At 36.6% G+C, this 15,164-nt stretch overlaps 7 protein-coding genes across 7 annotated transcripts; 5 read left to right on the top strand and 2 right to left on the bottom strand.

Moving 5' to 3' along the window:
• Positions 1–7: 7 nt before the first annotated feature.
• C9374_005869 (uncharacterized protein) lies at positions 8–2,203 on the top strand (the record flags this gene model as incomplete). The annotated part of the gene is made up of 3 exons (XM_044695666.1): positions 8–965; positions 1,016–1,308; positions 1,421–2,203. 3 exons carry the CDS (start codon positions 8–10, stop codon positions 2,201–2,203), a joined length of 2,034 nt encoding a protein of 677 aa, XP_044547756.1.
• A 484-nt stretch (positions 2,204–2,687) lies between these two features.
• C9374_005868 (uncharacterized protein) lies at positions 2,688–3,521 on the bottom strand (the record flags this gene model as incomplete). Its single annotated transcript, XM_044695665.1, has 1 exon — positions 2,688–3,521. One exon carries the CDS (start codon positions 3,519–3,521, stop codon positions 2,688–2,690), a length of 834 nt encoding a protein of 277 aa, XP_044547755.1.
• A 988-nt stretch (positions 3,522–4,509) lies between these two features.
• C9374_005867 (uncharacterized protein) lies at positions 4,510–6,036 on the top strand (the record flags this gene model as incomplete). The annotated part of the gene is made up of 1 exon (XM_044695664.1): positions 4,510–6,036. The coding sequence occupies one exon, from the start codon at positions 4,510–4,512 to the stop codon at positions 6,034–6,036; it is 1,527 nt and encodes a 508-aa protein (XP_044547754.1).
• A 289-nt stretch (positions 6,037–6,325) lies between these two features.
• Positions 6,326–8,033, top strand: C9374_005866 (uncharacterized protein; the record flags this gene model as incomplete). Its single annotated transcript, XM_044695663.1, has 2 exons — positions 6,326–7,017; positions 7,064–8,033. The coding sequence occupies 2 exons, from the start codon at positions 6,326–6,328 to the stop codon at positions 8,031–8,033; spliced, it is 1,662 nt and encodes a 553-aa protein (XP_044547753.1).
• Positions 8,034–8,435: 402 nt separating this feature from the next.
• On the bottom strand, positions 8,436–10,598 carry C9374_005865 (uncharacterized protein; the record flags this gene model as incomplete). Its single annotated transcript, XM_044695662.1, has 1 exon — positions 8,436–10,598. The coding sequence occupies one exon, from the start codon at positions 10,596–10,598 to the stop codon at positions 8,436–8,438; it is 2,163 nt and encodes a 720-aa protein (XP_044547752.1).
• Positions 10,599–10,761: 163 nt separating this feature from the next.
• On the top strand, positions 10,762–12,339 carry C9374_005864 (uncharacterized protein; the record flags this gene model as incomplete). Its single annotated transcript, XM_044695661.1, has 1 exon — positions 10,762–12,339. The coding sequence occupies one exon, from the start codon at positions 10,762–10,764 to the stop codon at positions 12,337–12,339; it is 1,578 nt and encodes a 525-aa protein (XP_044547751.1).
• Positions 12,340–12,460: 121 nt separating this feature from the next.
• C9374_005863 (uncharacterized protein) lies at positions 12,461–15,047 on the top strand (the record flags this gene model as incomplete). Its single annotated transcript, XM_044695660.1, has 3 exons — positions 12,461–14,240; positions 14,338–14,928; positions 14,992–15,047. The coding sequence occupies 3 exons, from the start codon at positions 12,461–12,463 to the stop codon at positions 15,045–15,047; spliced, it is 2,427 nt and encodes an 808-aa protein (XP_044547750.1).
• Positions 15,048–15,164: the final 117 nt, after the last annotated feature.

Below are 15,164 nucleotides of genomic sequence, written 5' to 3'. Positions count from 1 at the left end.
AAAAAAAATGATGACTTTTAGTTCGACTCGTTCAGTTCCGAAAGAATGTGTGCTTCTCTCTTCCAAGGGAGTTATGGAAGAGTTGGGATCCACCTTGAAATGTGGGCTTTGTTCGGATTTTATTGAAAATAATCGGGAGTGTTTGAAATGTAATGCTTTGTTTTGCAATGCTTGCTTGGGACAATGGATGAAAGAATACAAAAGCTGTCCCAACTGCAAAGTAGCTGTGGCTTCCTGTGAGGAAGGCTTTGTATTCAATTCGGTGGTTCATCGTTTGGTAAATAATTTAGAAGTAATGTGCCCAAACGCTAACAAGGGTTGTACTAATCCCGTTGTCAAGAGAAGTGACTATTGGTGTCATGTCGAGAGAGAATGCAAGGGAAGAACAGTACAATGCCCAAATTGCAAATTTGGATGTAATTTTGATGGAACAGCTCTAGAACTTGAGACTCATCTTGTCGATGAGTGTTTGTTCGAAAAGGAGCTTGTCAAAAATTATATTGCAAACTTTTCTGGTGATCAGAGCAATTATGCAAAAGTAAATGAGTTGCTGTCTGCTGATAATCTTCAACTACAAAGAGATATCGAAGCAGTGACCAAGAGACTTGAAATGACAGCACAAGATTTACAAAACCAAAAAGAGCAAAATGTACAGCTTGTTAAACAAAAGGAAGCACTTCAGCAACAAATTCAGCAACTTAAAGAGCAAATGCTTCAACAAGATAAGATTATTCAACAACTTCAAATGCAACTGCAGCAAATAATGGTTCCACCTCAAATTGTGCAGCCCTTGGTACAGCAAATTCCACCAACCACAAACACAGAATTCAAGGAGTTCTTACCTCCTCCTCCGCCTTATTCTCCGTCTCCAAACATGTCTTATATTCAACCCCCTCCTATGGTTGTTTTACCACCCAAAAATTTAGATTCTACGGTAAAACAGTTTGGACCAAATTCCAAGGTAGGTTATTTGATCACGTCAACATATACGTTAATGGAAACGTCATTGCTTAAGGTAAACCAACAAACACTGAGGTCAATGGATGGGAGGCAGTTCTTGAAGTCGACGACTCGATTACTGTAGGTGATAATGTTAAGGGTTTTACAAAACACGGAAATGTAGAAAAGAAATTCTCTGGCTTTATAAGAAATGGTGTCATGGACGTCAACGTCGATTGGAGTGATGGTAGAAGAGCTAAATACTTTGCCAATAATGTCGAGCTAATTTCAGGAGCTCCAATCAGATTAGCGTTTGTCATTGTGGCCGTAGGAAAGCAAGGAGGTGCTGTTGGCGACGAAGGACTCAATGTAGGAGCCATTGAACAATTAATGTAATTAAATAGTCACAAATTAAGAAAACACGACTCTGTGTGTGATTTGCGCTGTGTTTGTTTCGGTGGTGTTTCTCAACGTTGTAAAGTCAACGGTTGCCTTTCGTTTTAAAATTAAAAAAAATGTCACCTCTCAAGATCATGTAAAATCACTCGTTCGTGGTGTCTTGTATGGTCTCATTGCAGGTGATCACAATCACGGACCTCAAGCCATGGGAATCATTGTGGCCAAACAACTCGTTCAACTACAACAAGAACAACTACCATCCAATTCCGTGGACACGGCATCATCCACTCGAGTGTTCCTGGATCATCCTCATTCCCTACTCAACAATATCTTTTCAGACTATCTCATTTGGTATTATCATAAACATGTTGGATGGGATGACACTGGTCAAATTGGAAAATTAATTTTTTCATCCTTTCCATTATTGAAATCCACAAATTCCAATAATAATTATTTTCAAACTCATGATTCTGTCAAGGAACAATATTTGGAGAAAATAATTCAAAGTGCAAAAATCGATCAAGATTTGAATGGACAAACCGGTGGAGTGAATCCAGCTCATCGGAATGTTATTTTGAGTATGTTTCGAGGATGGTCTTCGATGGATGAATTATTACAGTTGGCACAAATGGAAACTAGAATGACACATTATTCGTGGTTTGCAGTGGAGGTTTCCATGTTGCAGAATTATATATGTCGTCGATGGATTGAGTCAGCTGCTTTGTCATCGTTGGATTCGACGAATCAAAATGAAATCCAAATGGTTCCTCCTCTTTCGATTGTGACCATTTGTAAAACTTTATGGAACAATTTCAAAATTTCAACAATTTCTCACAACGAAAAAGTCTTTCAAAAGAATTATTGACTTGCTTGAAAGCTTTGGTTGAAAATTCTGCCTTTCTTCAAGGAGATGCTTTAGAAATTGAACGTTTACGATCACAATTATCACGTGGAGGATTTTCTCCCTTGACCTTTCAAGCCGCTCTTTATTTTGTCATTTTACACACTCATGTCTATGCGTTGAATTATCAGAATGATCAAGAATTGGTGGAAGCTTGTTTGAACGATTCTTTTAAATTTGCTGGAAATGCAAATTATTGTCCAGTGTTGGTAGGACCAATGTTAGGCGCGAGGTTTGGGGATTCTGTATTTGTGAATTTATTGAGTCATTCGAAACGTTTGACAGAGGCGTTGGAACTTTCAAATACCTTAGCCAATCAGTGGGAATAATTATCTTTTCAAAGAAGAGAGAGTGTTCTGGCAGAATGTCCTCTCGCTCTGATATTGTGAAATGTTTGGCCTTTTTTTCATTCAGTTGACAATGTGAGAAAAATAGAAAACACAATATTTTACTGATCAGGTTGATTTTTCATAAAGGAAGCGACATAGACGGATCGTTGTTGTGGTATCACATTCGAAACCATAATAAACAATTCCTTATCTTCCTTAAGAATACTTTCAAAATGAAAGATGGACTGTATCGAAGAAATTTTGGATTGAAACTCAGAAGAAGACAATACCTCTCGAGTGAATCGTTGCTTTTCTTCCTCAGACATTTGTATTGCCTGACGTTGTTCGAGAATTTCCTTTGCTCTGAGCAAACTTTCAAATAATCGACTCACAGCCAATGCGAGCTGATCTTGAAACTGTTCGAGTGTCATTTGTGAAAGTACTTGCAACAGAACTTGATGTAATTGATCTTGAAGGGAAGAAGATGATGATGAAGGAGTGAGATGTGAGCATGTGTGGTTGTTAGTGGTAGTAAAGGAACAGTTAGGAAGGGATTGATGAGCAGTGAAATTATTGGAGCACATGTGAGCAGTTGGTTGATTTCTTGAAGACGAAGGAGTAGGATTGTGTTGAGTATTATGTTGTTGTTGTTGATATTCCTCTTCTTGAGATTCCCAATACAATCGATTGCGTAAGAGCTTGGTCCTCACTCGAGAAATTCCATACTTGATCTTTCGTTTCTTGAGAAGCATACTACTGCTTGAGGTAACATCATCACTACTGGAGCTTATAGTACCTTCAATACTAATGCTATTGTTGTTTGATAATCCCGAAGTGGATGAGGTTGTTGTTGTTGTGGTTGTTGTTGAGGTTAATTGAGAAGATTGATCCCGCATGTAAAAGGCAGTGCTATTGTAAAAACCTCTTCTTCTCTTGTTGTTAAGGAGTTTCATTTCCGGTGTCGATGATATCTTTCTCGTAGGAAGGAGGACTAGTTGTATTCAAATAAAAGAGTACTGGGTGTTGATGCTAATCGTCGCGGTCAGTGGTGTTTCACTTTTTTTAATGCAAATATCGATAACAGTAGCAAGAGGCGAATAATTTTTGCCAAACGCACAAGTTACCTAAAATGTAGTATTTTAGATTCGACTTTATTTAGAAATTTTTTTTCAAATCTTGTGACAACTCATGAGTGCTGCTGTGTGATAATCTCCAAGTTGAGCTGAGTGAGTTAGAATTTCAAGAGTTGAAGATGTACAATTATGTCGTTGTACTGAAACTGCCAATCTTTGTGTCCTGAAGAGTAATCACAAGTTGTAATTTTCATCATTTGAAAGTTGTCATCAATTTCGGAGGTGGTAAACAATCTCTCTCGTTGTGAAATCCATGTTCAATTTCGGCATTTGACAACACCAAAAGGGTGTTCAAAGCCCGAGCTTCAAAAAACATCCCATTTCCCAAAGAGTTTCTATTGTTTCATCCCAATCATGGATCTATCCACAATGTAATTAAAATTTCTTTCCATCTCTTCAATTTCCACGTTGTTGGTTTGTGTGGTCCTTGTAGCCTCATCATCATGATGATTGAGAGACTTTTTCGTTCGGGATTGAAATTTCTCAAACCATTCATCATGATGATTTGCTTTTAATACTCCCATCCACTGCTTGGTGATAATTTGAAAGGTTTGAGCGTAGAACCGTGCTTGCTTGGCATCCAAAGTGGTGAACATGACTACAATCGGAATCACCGTAAGGACTTGCAAGAACAAGGACATTTTTTAATAAATTTGGAAAAAATTCAAGATCGCCTTGTTGGGCAACACGCAACCGATCTGTTAATATTATTGTTGACAAGACAACCGTACGCTGTGGTGATATCAAACAGTAAGCCAAAAGCAAATTCAAGACCTTGAAATATGAAAATTAAAATCCATTAAAAAAAATGTCGAACCGAATTGAGAGAGAAACAGGCCATCAACCACGGAACAACAAACAAAACGTTCCAACGAAACGCAAGACCATCATCTTGATCGATTTTTTGAGTTCAAATTGCAATAAAGCTGATGAAACTCAGGGATTGGAAATGCTTCTGCTGAAAAAGAAATTCTTATTGCAACTATTGGGAAAAACGAAATGGCTTTTAAATCGGGAATTGAAATATCAACATTTCTTTCCTGTTGAGTTTATGAATGATCCTGAATTTGTGTGGAATCACATCAAAAAGTATGGATATGGATTGAAATTTGCATCTACACAATTAAAAAAAGATCGAGATTTTGTATTGAAAGTGGTTCAACAAAAAGGGTTAGAGTTACAATATTCAGATGACGATATTCGCAACGATAAAGAAGTGGTATTGGCTGCCGCAAAGGAAACCGGTGTATCATTTGGACATGCTTCAATAGAACTTCGATATTGCAAGGAATTTGTGTTGGAAGTTGTGAGACAGAATGGAATGGCTCTTTTGTGGGCTTTTAAATTTCGCAATGACCAAGAAGTTGTGCTCACTGCTGTCAAACAAAATGGAACTGTATTGCGATATGTCATCTTCGACAGCTCAAGAAATTCAAATTGGTATGAAACCATTGCATTAGAAGCAATCAAACAAAATAAGAAGGCACTTCGATATGTACCCAAAGATTTACTTCAAGATCGTGATTTCATGCTTCAAGCTCTCAAATTAATATTTCCAGAAGAGTTTGAAACCTCAGTCTCTTTTGATTATTCATCGAAAGAAATCATGATGAAGATCATTCAAGAATTGGGATTTTTACTTGAATTTGTGTCGAATGAACTCAAACGTGATCGAGAAATTGTTTTGAGTGCAGTTAGAAGTGATGGTCGTTCGTTGAAATATGCATCTAATGACTTGAAGAACGACAAAGAAATTGCATTACTTGCTGTTCAACAAGATGGTTGGGCGTTGGCATTTGTGTCTTCAGATTTGAAGGGAGACAAACAACTGGTGTTGGCTGCTGTAAATCAACAGGGACATGCTCTTGAATATGCGTCAGAAGAGTTGAAGAACGATCGGGAAGTGGTCTTGAGTGCAGTAGCTCAAGATGGATATTCATTGCGTTATTCTTCCAATGAGATGAAGAAAGACAGACAAGTGGTTTTGACAGCTGTAAAACAAAGTTGTGTAGCCATGGGGAATGCCGACGATGAATTGAAAAACGACGAAGAAATTTGGTTCGAAGCCATCAAACAAGATTTATCTTGTTTTCGGAATGTTTCAACGAAATTATTATGTGACAAACCATTCTTGTTGAAGGCAGCAAAATTCTGTGGTAACACACTTCTACGATACACACCCAAAGAAATTACAGATGATCATGAATTTATGGTGAAACTTCGAGAAGAAATCAAAAGATCTGGATTTGTTTCAGAGTATAATGAGCAATTATATCATGAAAGAATGGAATACCTTTATTATGGAGTTTATTTGGGAACAATTCGAAATCACTAACAGTAATACCAAGTTCGGCATTACCACTTGCAATACAACATCATTCATAGACTTTCAGACTCGAACAAGTTTGGAATAGAGAATTGAAATATTCCTGTAGAATTTATGACACAGAAGCTATATCGCCAAGATCAATGGGAGAAAGAAAATGCTTTGCTGGAATGCGCTATTTTTGAATTCATTTGGAAAATAGAACATCTGTCCTCAGCAAGCAACAACTGCCAATGCCTTTATTGAAGGGTTTCCCGCCAAATTAACAGTACGTTGTGAATATTTTCATTTTAAAAAAATGGTCAAACACACAAAGCACACCAAAACTCATAAGATGATACCAAATAGCAACAAAATCAAAACCAACAAGTCTGGAGTTAAGGGCGTACAAAAGCCAAGGAAGACCAACAAGAAGGGCACCTCAAAGCAAAACAATAAGAGAACCCACAAGAAGAAGAATACTACAGTAGTTCAGGGCACACTAAACAACGCTCTCATTGAAAATATTATTCACAAGATTCAACAATCCGAACAAGATGAATTTGATCCTAATGAAGACTTGGCAGAAATTCGGAAATCAATTGAACAATATCCCCTCCCTTCATGTTGGGTGGAACTTTCAAATTATAGTGAAGAAAAAACTGTCTTCTTTAGGTACACTGTAGAGTCGCTTGGTATCAAGTTATCTGAAAAGCAAACCATTTACTTTCAAGAATCAAATTTATTTAAGTTCTGTATGGATCATCTAACTATTCTTGCAGACAAGAACACCAAAAAAACTGAAAAAAAGAAGGCCTTGGAAGACTTGTCTGATTTGTTGGGAGTAACCAAAAAGATAGAACTATTGTCCAACATACTTTTTAGAACGTTATCACCAGAAGAGTGTACATCCCAATTCTGTAACAGCCCTTCAGAGATGGCTTGTAGTGCATCCTATTGCCAGCCTCTTTTTGAATTTTGTGCACTTTTTGATAATTGTTACAGAAACATGTAAGTTGAAATTTTGAACACTATATGTCTAAATGATTGGTAACAGGAACGTCAGTATTAGAGAGTACACAATGCTACCCGAATCTCTGAAGTTTATGAGAAATATTATTGGAACTCTAAAACCAGATGATGTGGCCTTTCATAAACCTGGAAAACGTTATTACATTTCTATGTTACGAGAAGACAAAGTAACACCTTGTAAACATCATTTAGAACACCCAGATTTACCCAAATTGGCTTTGATGTGCCGAATTTCTCACTCCTTTTGTATGCGTGAATTGCTTAGCGATATTCAAGAACCGTGGTATAAAGATATTGCCACCATTGGAATAACCACCGACAAAGAAAAAGCAAATGTGTATGCAGTATCAACAGATATTGCAACGACTAGGAGACGAAACTGTAAGCTTGATTATTCAATAAGATATTTAGGTACATTTTACCACAACCAAATCACACACAGGATTCAATTAATTGCTCTCATTTTGACAGCCATGAAGAATCTTCATCATCAAGAAATGGTTGCATATTTGAGAACCAAAAGTGTCACTTCTAACAGTACAATAGGGTCTGCTGAGAAATCTTTTAAGAAGAACCTCGAAGTTCGCATTGGACGAAATTGCTATAATATTAGTATAGGCAAAACAATTTCAGATAATAAGAACAAACTTGTTAAAATGGGTAACTTAAAATTGGGCCCAAACGAGGAATTGGAAATCATTCTCAAAAGATGCACTTTCACAGAAAAATACAACATAGATATTGCAAGCCAAGAAATGAGAACATTATACTTTTCAATTAGCTCAGAAGACCATTATATACTTAGCTTGAAAGGCAACCCTTTACCCTTCAACTTATCGATTGAAGAACTGATAACAATGACTTGCCATATTTTATGCCAAATCTCGATACTGGAAAGCAATGGATTGATTCATAACGATGTGAAACAAGGAAATATTGTGATACATGACGATCATTACTTTCTTATTGATTTTGAAATATCCAACCTTCAATAATGATTATTTTACATCAGGAGGACAATGCAAGTTTAATGGTAAGACTTTGACGTCTCAATCCTATTCTCCTGGTTATCAAGCACCAGAGAGAAAGGAAAACCATCTAGTATCTCCAAAAAGCGATTTATATTCACTCGGAATTGTAATTCTTCAATGCCTTGATGTGGATCATGAATCTCAGAACTATTTACAACAATTGAAATCAAAACTAGAGAATCATCTTCCTTTTTATAACGTTGTGAACAATTTGTTGAAGAAGGATCCAAAGAAAAGACATTTTCCTTCTCAATTACTGGATTACCTTACCAAGGAAAGTGAAATCGATGAGAAGGATGTGAGAACATACTTTGAACAAACAACAACATATTTGATTCTGCATCAACAATCATCTCAATTCTTGCATTATAGCTTTGTTCCAAAAACAGTAAAAGGATTTGGTATACTATCACATCTAAAAACTGGTGTTTTGGAAACAATGGTCAAATCCTTAAACTCATGCATCAATTGAATAAGAGCTGTACAGGTACTGGTAACACTTCCAGTCAAATCCAATAATAATAAATTTCTAAATGCATCCATTAATTCTTTCGAACTGGTGTGATTGGTAATCAAATTTGAAATCCATCGAACATAAAAATTTCGTAATGATGGAATTTGTTTGGCCAATTTCAGAATGGTCGTGAGAGTAAAGGACGTGTTTTCGCTCACATCCAGAGATGATAATTTCGAAAGATGAGACAATTCTGGATTCTCCAACATTCCACAACAATCGACATCCAACCGTTGTAACTCTGGTGTCCACATGGTTGCTTCCACTAACGCTTGATCATTCATTTGAGTTCCACTCAACAATAATATTTTGAGATTGCATTTCTTCTTGAGTGGCAGTTGATGAATATTCTTACACATTTTCAAATTTAAATATTCCAACATGGGCATGAATTGTAAAATTTCTGATAATCTTTCATCATGGACGCTACGATTATACGATAAATCCAAACGTTTTAACATTCCCAAAGTCCATGCATTTCCAATTGCTTCACTAGAGTCCATCATGGATAAATTCAACTCTTCCAGAGAGGAATTCTTCATTACAATTTTGGTCTTGTCAACATCAGAGAGGGCTGTTCCTGAAATATTTAAATATTTGAGAGAATGACAATCAATGGTACCCGTAAAGTCCTTATTACTTGAAAGGTCTAGAAATTCTAAATTGGTGGAAATAATGTCACTCGATGCCAAATCTCGTACATTCACAGCTCGAAAATGTGTCAATTGTTTGAAACTGTCCATGATGATTTTTAACAATTGTTCTTGAGATGTCAATGATTGACAATGTAAAATTTCCAATTTCTTTAAATTGGGTGTCCATTTGCTTAATTTTTCTAAATCTTTAGAATCCATTCCAACACTTTCAATGGAAAGATTTTCAATACTCGTCGTTGTGGTAAAAGATGTTAAATTATGAGTTACGGCAGGTACTTGAAAATATTTTCTCATTTTCAAAGTCTTTAATTTTGTACAGGACGCACAAAATTTCCATGCATGTTCACTCTCAACCTTGACATTATTGAACACTAAAAATTCCAAAGTTTGTGAAAGTAGATTATTTTTTCGATCACTGATGGTCACTGTTGCATTGTTACAATTCGTTCGATTAATTTCAACATGTGAAAGACATTTCGATAATGAATAGAGTTCGAATTTTGTGAGATTACAATCCACCATTCGAAATTCTTTCAAGTTCACTAATTTTTCCATCAATGTGTAATACAAGGCATCTGGTAAATAGACTTTGAATAAACATAGACATGTTAAATTTTCTACGCCCATCGTTGGTATGAGAGAAAGCTTTTCCTTACAAGGCACTCTTTCAAAGTTCAATGTCAGTGTACTTCGATCGGAATATTTCACAGATCGAGGTCCTTTGCTTGCTTCCAATTCGTTCGACAAGAGTCCACTGGTCGATGAAACATAAGACGTCTTGTTTTTTGAAAATAATTTAGAAAATAAACCCTTCTTTTCAGATGTTTCATGATTTCCAGAACTGGCTTGACGATTCACACTCTTTTGATCTTTAAACGTCAATCTTCTTGCCAATTGTCCTTCCAATAAATGAGAATCGGAAATTAACAATCGTTTCAATTGTTTCAAAGTCGTCAACAATTTCCACATATCATCACTACTCATCAATGCATCATATCCAATCAGAGAAAGTTCTTGTAAATTTTCAAAATTCGCGATCGATGTCAATAATTGACTCACATGAGAATAGATCACTTGTTGAGGACACTTCACACTCGTGTTTGCACTCGGATTAGAACCAAAGATTTTCAATTGTTCCTGATACCACTCGGAATAATTATTTTCTTTTAATTCTAATTTCATGACACATTCGGCAACGATGAATTTCCATTCACGACAAACGAGAACGATGGAAGAGAGTAAATGTTTGGAATGGAGATATTTGAAAATTTCAAAGAGAACGGGACCATGGATGGATCCTAATTGTTGTTGTTTTTTGGATGGATCGTCTTGACGAGAGGATGATGAACGAAGGAACATTTTGAAAATTTTTTTTTTTGAAAAAGAAAAATGCAGGAAGTTCACACTTCACAAATTCATTTCGAGACTTAACAAAAGTGGCAAAAGGGAACACTGGAATGGGACACTCAAACACATTCCATGAGACTTCCTGTTAAATGTTGATTTCCAAGTGCACAAAAAAATGTTCAAACGAGATCATATCCACAACAACAACAACATAGATACTCCTCAAGAGGAGTTGGACATGTCACCAAAAATCAAGAAACAAAAATTGGTACCAATGACATGCGTGGACGAAAAGAATGACGACAAACTTCATGTGCATTTGATTCTACTTGATTTTTCCAATTCATCATTGAATGTTCCTATTCATAAGGAAATATTATTATTGAAACAGAAATTCTCATTACAACAAGAAGGTAAAAAGAAATGGCTTTTGAAGAGAGAATTGAAATATCAGAAATTCTTTCCAGTCGAATTCATGAACGATCCTGAATTTGTGTTGAATCATATTAAAAAGTTTGGATATGGATTGGAATTTGCATCCACACAATTAAAACAAGATCGAGAATTTGTGTTGAAAGTGGTTCAACACAAGGGCTCAGAAATTGAATTTGCTATTTGTGATGAAACATTTCTCAGTGATAAAGAAGTGATATTGGCAGCAGTAAAGGACGAACCATTGGTAGTGGAATATGTCTCTGAAGAGTTGCTGGATGATCATGAGTTTGTGTTGCAACTAGTGAAACAAAATGGTCAAGTGTTGCAGTATCTCGATGACATGGTCCATCAAGAAGATATTATTTTAGAAGCTGTGAAACAAAAAGAACAAGCACTCGAATATGCTTCGAAGGATTTTCTCAAAGATACCAAGTTCATGTCAACAGTTTTTCGATTCATATTTCCAGAATTGGAAACTTTTGATTATTCCAACAAGGAGTGCATGATCCAAGTAGTTCAAAAATTTGGGTACTTGCTTGAATTTGCGAGTGATGAACTTAAAAACGATCGAGAGGTTGTTCAACATGCAGTCACAAATTACGGAAGTTCCATTCAGTTTGCTTCGGATACGCTCCTACACGATCGACAACTGGCATTTCTTGCCATCAACGAATATTATGGAGCATTCAAATACCTATCTGAAGAGTTTAAGAATGATAAGGAAATAGTGTTACAAGTGGTCAAACAACCTAGAAATACCACTATTCTTCAACATGCTTCTCAAGAGTTACGGAATGACAAGGACGTGGTGTTAGAAGCTGTCACTCACTATGGAAATGATCTTGAATACGCATCCAAAGAGTTGCAAGACGATCGACAAGTGGTATTCGCTGCCATTAAACAAAATGGGAAGTCTCTTGCGTATGCGTTTTACATGTTGCAACGGGATCGAACGATGGTTCTGGCGGCCGTTCAACAAAACAAGAATGCCTTGAAATTTGCTTCCAGGATGTTAGCGAAAGACAAAGATTTTGTCATGTCCTTGATTCAGTATGGATGTTTCATGACAGCACTCGAACATCATGGGTTGGGATTCGTTGGAATCGGGTATAGCTGTTCAGATAAGGAAATCATGTTAAAAGCTGTGAAAAACGATGGATCAGCGTTGAGTTTTGCAAGTGAAGAATTGCATGAAGATCCAGAGCTTGTTTTCGAGGCACTTCAATGCAATGGTTTTGTGTTAGAGTATAGTGATGAATTATATCGTGAAAGAATGAAATATTGCTATGACGACGCTTATTTGGGACCAAGGAACTGATTTTATTTGAACATGGTTGTCAAGTAACGCAACAGATCACAAGAATTACAGTTCTCAAAGTCCAAAAAAGTCTACACCACCATTCTCGTCGACGGTCGAGTTTTTGTGTTTTAAAAAAAAAATGAGTAACCATGCGCAGGCGAATACCTCGAACATTCATCCGAGTGGCAGCAACCATCATTCGGGTTCTTCCAATACCCATACGCCATCCATGATGGAGCAAAGTTTTAGTACTACCTCAACCTCATCTTCCACAACGTCTCCCAATTTCATCAATCCGATACATACCATACAGGAACCACATCATCAAAATACACCCAGCCCTGTAAATTCCAACATCACATTTTCCTTTTCGGGAAGGAAGGAAACACCACACAGTCCACCACCTCATTCTCATTTTCATAATTTTGCCAATGTAACACAATTGGATGAGGACGAAGTAGAAATTCATACAGCCACTCGAGGCGACCACGATGATGAAAAGGTTTTTGGATCGAACTCTTCTCCTAATCAAATGAAAATAGATTCAGAGTATCATCATCATCGAATGACGAGTGAAGTAGATGATTATCATCCAACTCATCACCATACTCATCCACATCATCACCAAGCTCACCACGGATTTCATAATCCAGCAACAAACAGCGCTCATCATGAAGAAGGAGACCCACATCATGTTGTGCACTTTCATTCGGGAGGTGACGACAATGAAATTATCGGAGAGGTGAATGTTGATGCGAATGGATCTTTTTTTCCAAAAGAAGAAGGTTTTCGGCCTCAGCAAGGTCTCTACATGCATGCTGGAATGACTTCATCATCATCCATTGACTCTATTGCAAGTTTTGCTAGTACTACTGATTTGGATGCTTTGGCTGTGTTGACAAATGAAGAATTGAAGGGCTATGTTGCCGACCAACTGGTTCCAATTGGAGAAAGTGACGCAATTGTTGAAAGCATTAGACATCACGGCAAGTCAGCAAACGAAAAAAAAGAAGATGAAAACGTTGGATTATTAGCCAAGTCAACCAAGAGCGTTTGGGACTCGATTAAAGGATTCACAGATAAGATTATGCAAAAAGATGCTCCCGTTTTGTTACCGTCACAAAAGAGAAAATTAAGAGGATGGTTCATGAAAAAGTATAAAAGGGCTAGAAGAAAAGAAATGGCTAATATGCAAGGGGATGAAGAGGAAGAAGAGGAGGAGCCAGTTCGAGAAAGTTGGACTGACAAAATTAAACAATGTTTCCAACAAACTAGATCGGAGAGTAGAGTTTTGTATACAGAATTAAGCGAGGAAGACAAGCTTAAAGTTCAATCATTAATTTTGGATTTAGGATTTGCATTGACATTATATGGCATTAGTGCCAATAGAACGGAATATCATTTGACTCTTGTTTGTGCATATTTTGGAATTGATGCTTATTTTAATATTACACCTATTGGAATTTGGTTTTCGTTTGGACAAAAGGTTAGAGAAGCTGACAACAGAACATATTATGTGAAAGTAGAAACTCAAATGTTAAATTTGGACAAGTTGACGAAACTAGATACTGTTGCAAGCAATATTGCCCGAGGACGATTGGGAGTGGACGAAGCTAGAAAAGAAATTAGAAGCATTGTTTCAGCTCCGAATGTCTATGATCATCCTGTTGTTAACATTTTCATGCACTTTATTTGTCCTGGATTATTTGGTCTTTTATGGAGTGGAAATGTTGCCGAGCTACTCACTTGTCTTACTGCAGGATTGGCCATTGCTTTGATACATTTATATTGTCAGCGATTTGGTTTTTTCAGAAATGTTAACCAAATTGTTGCGACTATTACCGCTGGATTGATTGGTATTGCCATGAAGGCAATTTTCATTGACAAATTTGAAGTTTCTGTTTCTCTTATTTCTCTTGGTAAGTCACTAAATTTTTTAGATATTGTTTTCAAGGATGATTTTGAATGACCTTATTTTTGAAATTCAAAAATACGTCAACTATTGGCAAAATTCAGCTGCGACGTGGCAATTTTTGCCGGGTCAACCGATGGCTGTGGCCTGCTATGAAATTGCCACTGGTGCCTTGTTGAGCGGAATTTGTCGTTTTGTCTTCTCCTTCGTTGTGATTTTAAAGCTTGGATTTGGTTTCTTAATTACGTACGTGATTGCGATTAACATACCTCATTTGCGAGATAGTGAACTGAACCCACCTTCGAGAGAGCCAATTCCACTTTGGTTTCGATTTATTATCATGATTGGTCTCGCCTTAAATATTGTTTTCACAAGAAGAGTTCCTAAACATGCCTTTTCCATTATTTATATTACGCTATCGACTGTCTGTGCTCACATGGTAGCTTTTGTTTTGGCAGATGTCTTGAAAAATGTAGAAGCAGGAACCATTATTGGAGGAATTTTAATTGGTATTTTGGGAAATATTTACACACTCATCTCAAAAAAGCCTTCCATGATGGTTGTTGGTATTGGTGCGCTATTGTTAGGACCTGGCTCAATGTCCTTCAGAGGAATTGCAGCATTTGTGTTTAAAGAAACCACTGAAGGTCTCAATTTGTTGTTTGAGATCTTTTGGGTTGGTATTGCATTGTTCTGTAAGTAGTTTGCGAAAATTACATGATTTTGTTCTCACCCAATGAAAATAATGATGGAAATAGTTGGTTTTACGGTTGCAAATATCGTGGTACCAATTAAGCAAAACATCAATGTGTAATAAAGTCATGCTCCAGATCACTTCAATTTCAAATGAATTGTAATTAAATTGTACAAGATGTGAGCTTTTTTAGCACAACGTTTACTCGATCAATTTTAAAAAATAAGTGAATCAGGA

Source organism: Naegleria lovaniensis (assembly GCF_003324165.1).
Source record: "Naegleria lovaniensis strain ATCC 30569 chromosome Unknown tig025, whole genome shotgun sequence".
Classification (NCBI taxonomy): Eukaryota; Heterolobosea; class Eutetramitea; order Acrasida; family Naegleriidae; genus Naegleria; species Naegleria lovaniensis.
Note: the sequence above shows the minus strand (reverse complement) of the source record. Positions and strands in the feature narration are given on the sequence as shown.